The 8,147-nt window shown below is 41.1% G+C and overlaps 1 protein-coding gene across 1 annotated transcript; it reads right to left on the reverse strand.

The window, feature by feature from the left end:
• Positions 1-907: 907 nt before the first annotated feature.
• Positions 908-1,405, reverse strand: HELRODRAFT_174309 (hypothetical protein; the record flags this gene model as incomplete). Its single annotated transcript, XM_009020839.1, has 1 exon — positions 908-1,405. The coding sequence occupies one exon, from the start codon at positions 1,403-1,405 to the stop codon at positions 908-910; it is 498 nt and encodes a 165-aa protein (XP_009019087.1).
• Between the last annotated feature and the right edge of the window lie 6,742 nt (positions 1,406-8,147).

Here is an 8,147-nt window from a genome sequence, read left to right on the forward strand (position 1 = left end):
GTCTGGACCAAAGATTCCGCAAACTAAACAAATATAGATAAGAGCAAAAAAATGTATTATTTTACGGTGCGAAAAATGTATCTAGCTTATATATATAGTTATAGAATAAAATACAAAAGCCCTTGCGCCTACATTTTTTAATAATATTTATATAATGTAATATTAGCAAAATGAAATGCATATGAATTAAACAGTCTGATCGGTTTATCGGAATGAACAGCAATTTTTATTCGATTGTTTAAGAATATAAACAAATTAAAACTAATAACCATTATTTTTGAGTGGAGAAGAAATTTCAATAATTATTTTTATTAAACTTGATTTCATCATTGGTTTTCAAAATTTGCCGCCCCAGGCCGAAGCTTATTGTGCTTGTGCGTAAAGTCAAGTTTTGCCTTTCTACACCCTATTCTTCAAGTAAAGCTTTTAACTCGGCTGCTCGTCTAGTTGTTCGTGCCCATATCTTTTCTCATGTATATCCATATCTTGTTCTTTTGCACTGACTACTTATAATAAGATATCCATATCTTGTTCTTTTGCACTGGCTACTTATAAATAAACCGGAATACTAATTGAACATAAATTTGTAAGTTGCTTTTTCTGGCCCTTTTCTCTGGAACTCTCTACATCTTTCTCTGACTACTTTTCCGTCACAAACGATGTTCAGGGTGGATCTCAAGACTCATCTGTTTGCAAAATTTATTGAGGAGCGCTGTTGAACATCGCGGAAATAGCGCTTTACAAGCTAAATACAATATGTCAATTACCCCTTTGCAGCTTTTATGTTAATTATCTCTTACAACTCTCTGGAATGCTTTTTATAACGCAAGTAGTTGCGGATCTAGACAACTTTGACGAGGGGAACCAAAATTTTGAAAATGTTTAAATTGTTAAATTTAATTTTTTTTCAAATTTTGACGGAAAGGGTAAGAATTTGCGGTGACCCCTCCTGCTCCCTTCTAGGTCCGCCACTGAGTTCAGTTGAAGTATATTCGACTACCAAAATCATATCAGTTTTATTTTCTTTGAACGGGGGCTGCCCGCGCTGGATCCGCTCTTTTGATACAGCAAAATTTGCTGTGTCATCAAAATAGCGCTCGATGACCATTGTACTTCCAATCGGTTCTCGACGGCAGGCCCCCAATCCATTCTTCCAGTTGGATTGCGATGTGTTTATTTCTATCTCGTCTTCTGTCGAAAGCAATCCGCCACCAATCTGTGAACATGCTTTATCATGCACCGCTTCTTCTAAGTTCTCCGTCTGGCTTTTAGCATTCTTCGTATTGGGTGAATTTGCCGCCTTTGATCGTGAATCTTGCGACATTGTGAGGTCCGAATTGGAACACCTCTCCACGTTGGTCTCCAAGGCTGAAAGGCTGTCGAAGACAAAAAGTTGCTTGACCATCTTTCTGGCCCTTGTCACAAGTCCTTTTATATCCTGACCCACATCAAATCCGCCAGAAGACGCGCCGTTAGTTCACACATCGCTGCCCTAGCAATAACATATCTTTTCCACAGATCTACAGTTGGAATTGAGAGAAAATAAGCTTTCATTTCTGTCAACCACTAATCGTTTGTGAGGCTCTGATATGCCAACCATCGGCCAACCGTTTTCAATTTATTTTCCAGCACGGTTCCTAGATTCATTACTGCCGTACACCTCACCTCGTGTCGCTGCAGGCTTTTCTTCTGCATCCTTCTCTCACATAACGCGCACTGTTCCATCCCTGTATTCTTATGAAATGTTTTATTGATTTTTAATTAAGATTATTGTTATAATATTAATAATATTACTGTTGTCGGTAAGCATTTTATTAGTTAAATAATTTCAGTTTGTTGACGTGCACTACTATAGGTTTCGATTTGCACGATTTTCAAATCACAACGTTGCTGGGCGGAATCACTTGTTCGACCAAATATGGCCCGACGTATGTGCTGGTCCACTTGGGTGGCCTTTCCTCCATAACCCTAGGATACAAGTACCATACTTTTTCTTCGGGCTTCAAATGTAACGTGGTAACTTTTGTGTCGTACTGCAGCTTGCGGTACACGGCTGCCGCTTTAAGCCGTTCTTGCGCCAGTTGATGCGCCTTCAGGATTCTTTTCTGTATTTCGTCAATGAACTCGCTATGCGAGCCAATGTCCATCACGTTGCTTGGCAGCTGGTAAACAAGGTCAATCGGCATTAAGTTCTTTCTTTCTAAAAACAAAAGATTCAGAGTGAAACCCTTGGCGCCCTGTAGGCCGCCAAGACAAAAGGGAGGCAAGCATCTCAGTCGTTGTGTGAATCGTGTACCTTTGCCAACATCGAATTTAGTGTCCTGTGAAACCTTTTAATTGCTTCGTTAGCAGATGGGTTGTACGGCGACGTGCGTATCTTCTTGATGTCGAATCTGCAAAGTAATTCTTCGAACAGGTTGCTTTCAAATTCACGGCCTTGATCCGTAAAAATTTGCCTCGGCATTTCGAATCTAGGGAAGATTTCTGTAGTTAATATTTTGGCCACAGATGCCACCGTATGCCTTCTTAACGGAAATTTTTTGGCCCATTTTGTGAAATGGTCTAGAATTGTCAGAATATAAATGTTGTCCTTTTTCGATTTAGGATGCGGTCCGGTGATATCTAACGTTATCCGTTCCCAGGATACCCCGGACAACATGACCTTCATAGCTGCATGACGTTGTGGTTTCCCTCTGTAATATCTGCAACACTTGTCACAATTTTTCACAAACGCTTTGACATTTGACTTGCACGATAGCCAAAAAATCTAAACTGTACTCTTTCTTCCAATTTCGCAATCCCCAGATGTCCTCCTCTCACGCCTGTGTGGGCAATTGACAAAATGGATTCCATCATACTTTTGGGTGGCAAAATTTGCCACACTATGTCGTTTGCGGGCATCACATCGAACCGTCTGCAGGGCAGCCCACTTTTTATTTCCAAACGCTCCCATTGATGCCAGAGTGTTTTGAACATTTCGTTTTCACCAGAAACATCATCCCACGACGCCCTTTTTTAGTCGTGCAATAGTTTTATCCAGCTCTACTCAGAGTCCGGCTGGCGTAAGCGATGACTCTCTCTTTACCTTCTTGAACTTGTGATAGAACAGCTCCAATGGCTCGATGCGAAGCGTCAGTGTCTAGGAAAAATGGATCGTTTTCGTTTGGCTTGGCCAGAAATGGTGTTGTCGTTAAAATACATTTCAATTTCTTGAATGCTTCTTGTTGTCCTGGACCCTACCAAAATTTTTTTTCCCTTGAGCAATTCATTCAATGGTTTGACAACTTCTGAGAACCTCGGTACAAACTTGCAATAGTAGCCGGCTAAACCTAAAAATCCTCAAACTTCTGTCTGCTTCGTAGAAGTTGGCAAGTCATGGACGGCTTCTGTTTTCTTTTCATCTGTCGCGATACCTTTGCCTGGCACCACATGGCCCAGAAATGCCACTGAAAATCTCAAAAATTTACATTTCTCCATTTTCAATTTCAATCCAGCTTTTCTCAATCGCAGAAAAACTTGTTTCAACCAAAAAAATGTTTTTGTAAATTTTTCGAATAAATTATAATGTCACCAAGCCAGACACGTATCAAGACATAAGTCTGATAGAACTAAATTCATCAACCGCTGAAATGTGGCTCCAGCGTTGCATAGACCAAAACGCATTCTTTTGAAACGGAACATGCCCCTGTTGCACATAAACGCTGTTTTGTCTCTGTCCTCAGGATGTATCTCGATCTGGTGACAGGAAGACTTGAAGTCCAGAGTTGAGAACCATTGTGCCCCTGACATGGCGTCCAAACAGACGTCAATTTTTGGCAGAAGATAGGCGTCTTTTACCGTCAAAGAATTCAACCTTCTGTAGTCGATACAACAACAATAGGACCATCCTTTTTTTTCACCAGTACTATGTTGAAAAACCACGGCCCATGTGCAGGTTTGATCACGTCTTGTTCAATCATTTCATCCACTTGTTCAGCAATCACGTTGATGAGCAGGTGGGTACCTCCTCAATTGCTGTTTGACAAGGCGGGCTCCCTGGGTTTCGATTTTATAGCAGATTCCTTTCGCCATCCCAATTTCTTGTTTGGAACAACTGAAAACATCTGAAAAAATTTTCAACATTTTAACTAATTCAATCGTTACTTCTTTTGGTATATTTTTGATCAGTGGCTTGATCAAAACTTTCATCAGGTTTGTGTGTTCATACCCTTCATTGATCGCTTCCTCATTTGCAGGGTACAAGTTTGACAACTGCGTTCCGGAAGGAATCACTCGGAGTTGATCGTTGATGTTCATGATCCGGATACATTGTTCTCAGAACGACATGGAAAGTATCGTCCGGGCAACAAACACACCTTGCTCTAGTTGTGTACTATCGGAGCACACATTTCTACTAACTTCAAATTTCGATGGCTGTCGAACAACGACCTTTGATGGGACGTCGAACTCCGTTCTCGCAGGAATCTTTACTTCTTTGTTTGATTCTATTCGGCACATCCAGTTTACATCAACATTTTTGGTAATCAGCGCCACTGCTGCTGAGTTCTTCCCAATGGTGATTTTTGTCCGCCCAAACTTCCACGAAACGTTGTTTAGTTTCAGCCAATCCAAACCCAGCAAGATTTTAGATACACTGTCCGAAACCAAAAATGATGCTGGCTTGGAGTGTTTGCCGACTTTGATCAAAGTTCAATTTGCCCTTTGATTGATATTTCTGTGTCGTTTGCTGCCTTCAGGGACTTTGTTGTCGGCTGAATCTTTGAGAAATTTTCCATTGACGTTTGGAGAATTGAGACGCTGCTGCCACTATATAACAAGCCCAGTTTTCTTTTTTCATCAACGTTGATTGGTAGGTAAATGGCTTGGCCATTGCTGCATGTCGATTGGTTTGATCGGCCCACGCCCTTGACACCTTTGCCATGCGGGCACTTCCTCGAAAAGAGACCCGGCTTTCCACATCCGTAGCAAGTTTTTGTGCTTGCTTTGTCAACTTTTGATGATCATTTGACTTCGCTTTCTACGGGCACTTTGATGAAATGCCCTGACTGGTCACATCTGTAACAATCACCTTTCTTTGTTTGTGTGGTATCTCGAGAGCCACGATGGAACTTTTCAAACATCTGACGACGTTCTGTCATCTGCCGCTCCAACGTTTTCAACACTCTGGTTTGATATTCGGATTCCATGACCTGAATATTTGACCTGTTAGAAAAACTAACCAACGATCTTGTGACTTCAAGTCGTTTGGCAAACCTGAGTGCATCGTCGATGTTCCTCGGTTCTTTCTCTCGGATCTTTAGTTCCAGCTCAGCAGCCCCTAAAGCTGACAAAAAAAGTCTTCAGCAAGCTGTCGTGCCAATGCTGACAGTTTTTCTGGGTATGCCAATTACATCAAGCCCTTGGTCACTTGTGCCAATTCGCCGAGGGACTTGCCAGTTTTTCTACGAAGAGCTTGCAGTTCGTGCCTGTACGATTCTTCGTTAACCCTCGTCCCGAAACGATTCTCGATCTCGTGTTATCCTAGTTCTGTCAACCCCACCTGTTAATAAACAAGACAGATGTGCCTCCATATTTTCGGAACTCCATCGGTTGTACCTCAAACATATGCCAAATTTTTATGAACGTCCTCAGACATCCTGTACCATTAAACCTGTCAGGTAATAAGAAACTACACGACTTGGGACAATCACCACGTTCAAACCAGATGCGTCAAACGTTGGTTTTAGACTTTTTGGTGAGTGAAGATGGTTCATCACATGCTGGTGAATCTTTATTCGTGTCCGATTCATGCACATGTCAACTCGCTCTTGACCTGTAACCTGTATTGCTTGAAAAAGAAAAAGCCCCACGTTGGGCGCCAATTGTAGAATTTTTTGTCATCATCGTTCTCTCCTACCGCTTCTTCCATCGACACGCTCGTCGTCGCCACTGTCCTCGCTGCGATGGCAATTGTCGACATGGTAGGGTCAGTGTCGGTCATCAGCGCCGTGGCAATCGTACATGCCACCGGCCGCTCGATACCGCACACCTTCACTTTCTTCACGCGGGCGGTCGCGTCCTTGGCCGAGACTCGCTGGTCTACAATGTCTAACCTAACTCCAGCGTTTGTACCTCGCACATAACTCAAATTTTTTATGAACGTCCTTAGGCATCCTGTACCATCAAACCTATTAGGTAATAGGAAACTACGCGACTTGGGACGATCACCACGAAAGAGATGTTTCGCTCTTTTTGCCGGGCGTACGGACCGGCCTTTCCGCACGCTCGCAAGTCTTCTTTCAAGCGTTGACTCATATTTAACATTTTATTAATAAAAACACAATACTTTGAATTAATTCTCTACAAACTCTATTGAAAACAATTAATGATCAAATAATTAAAATGTTAATAAATATTGAATTGTTATCGTTATTATTGTTTTTTTCTTACAATTATTATTATTATTGTTATTATTTAAGATTTATAGTTTAATCAGTTAAATTGGATGTACCGTCAGACAATGACGAACTTCTTGAACGAAGATGATGCACTACCAGGACGAACTTCTCGAACGATGATGATGCACTACGGACGAACTTCTCGAATGATGATGAACTTTGGACAAACTTCTCGAACGATGATGCACTTCAGACGAATTTCTCGAATAGTGATGCACTTCAGACGAACTTCTCGAATGATGATGCACTGCCCGAACAAAGTCGATGATAATGATGCACAGCCCGGACTAAGTCGATTCCTCGTCTCTGTTAACCTGAATGTCTGAACAACTTAATGACTAAATGCCCAAATGAATGTGTGTTTACTATCCCTCCTCTATTTTTCTTGTGCTCTAGCTGATGGAGTATAGACCTTGCCTTCTTCACTTCTTCATACATCCGATCATGACGTACAATTTGTATCGGACGATATTAAAACGTTTATCGGCAATATATACGGCAATACGGCACAAATACGGCACCATATGTATAAACTGGCGTCTCTTATGTTAGCTCATCGTTTTCATACATCGTGAATGCGCCAGTCTATGTTCTTCATACATACTGTAGCATACGATCAAAAGTATCTTACAGTGAGTGAACAAACGTTTAAGCTGTTTGCATAAATTATGCGCCTGTCTTTGTTCTCCATCGGAAACTGTACCGAAGTTTTAGGCATGCTCGATCACTACTTTGTATGCGCATGTCTTTGTTCTCCAACTATAACTGAGCCAAAGTTCAGTAGGCTAATAAAAATGTATTAATAATATGTTATTATTTGAATTTAGTTTTTTTATTATTATAAAATTTGGACCGCAAATTACGAGTGCCTCTAGACTACAAAAAGGTTAATCCGCTCACTGGTTGTAAGGGTAATTTGCTTACATGCTGCTAAGGGGTAATTAGCGTATTAAGTATATATTTTTTTATTATTCTTTAAAAAATCAAGATCTGACAGACACAGAAACTGTTACAGCATGCAAGGCAATAGTAAACAATGATTACAAAAAAATAAATGAATTAATAAATAAATAAAAAATGGAGGAAAAATGTCGGAAGGAAGCGACTGCCCACGTGAAGAAGGTGAAGGTGTGCGGTATCGAGCGGCCGGTGGCGTGTACGATCGCCAAGTTGCTGATGACCGACACCGACTCCACCGTGTCGACAATCGCCGTCGCTGCGAGGACAGCGGCGACGACGAGCGTGTCGACAGAAGAAGCGGCAGGAGAGAATGCCGCGGCAACCTTCACGACGACGAAGACAAAAATTCTACACTATGTTTGATTTTGGATGAGGGCCTGTAATGTCTAACGCCACTCTATCCCATGGCAGACCTGACAACATTATTTTCATCTTCGCTCTACATTTCTCTCAGTTTTTTATGAATGATTCTATATCACACTTCCACGTCGGCCAATAAAACTTGCGTTGGACAATTTTTTTCAAATTTGATATACCGGCATGTTCACCTGTCATACCTGTGTGTAAAATTAATAAAATCAAAAAATCGAATTAATCTTATTTAAAGTCATCAACACCCGCCATACTATGTTCATCCTTTCTACCGTTTCAAATCGTCTACACAATAATCCATCTTTAATTTCTAAAAATTGATTCAACAGCGTTTTGAAATACTCATCTTTTTTTGAAATATCGTCCCAAGGTGGTCTA

The sequence above is a fragment of the Helobdella robusta genome (assembly GCF_000326865.2).
Source record: "Helobdella robusta unplaced genomic scaffold HELROscaffold_29, whole genome shotgun sequence".
NCBI lineage: Eukaryota > Metazoa > Annelida > Clitellata > Rhynchobdellida > Glossiphoniidae > Helobdella > Helobdella robusta.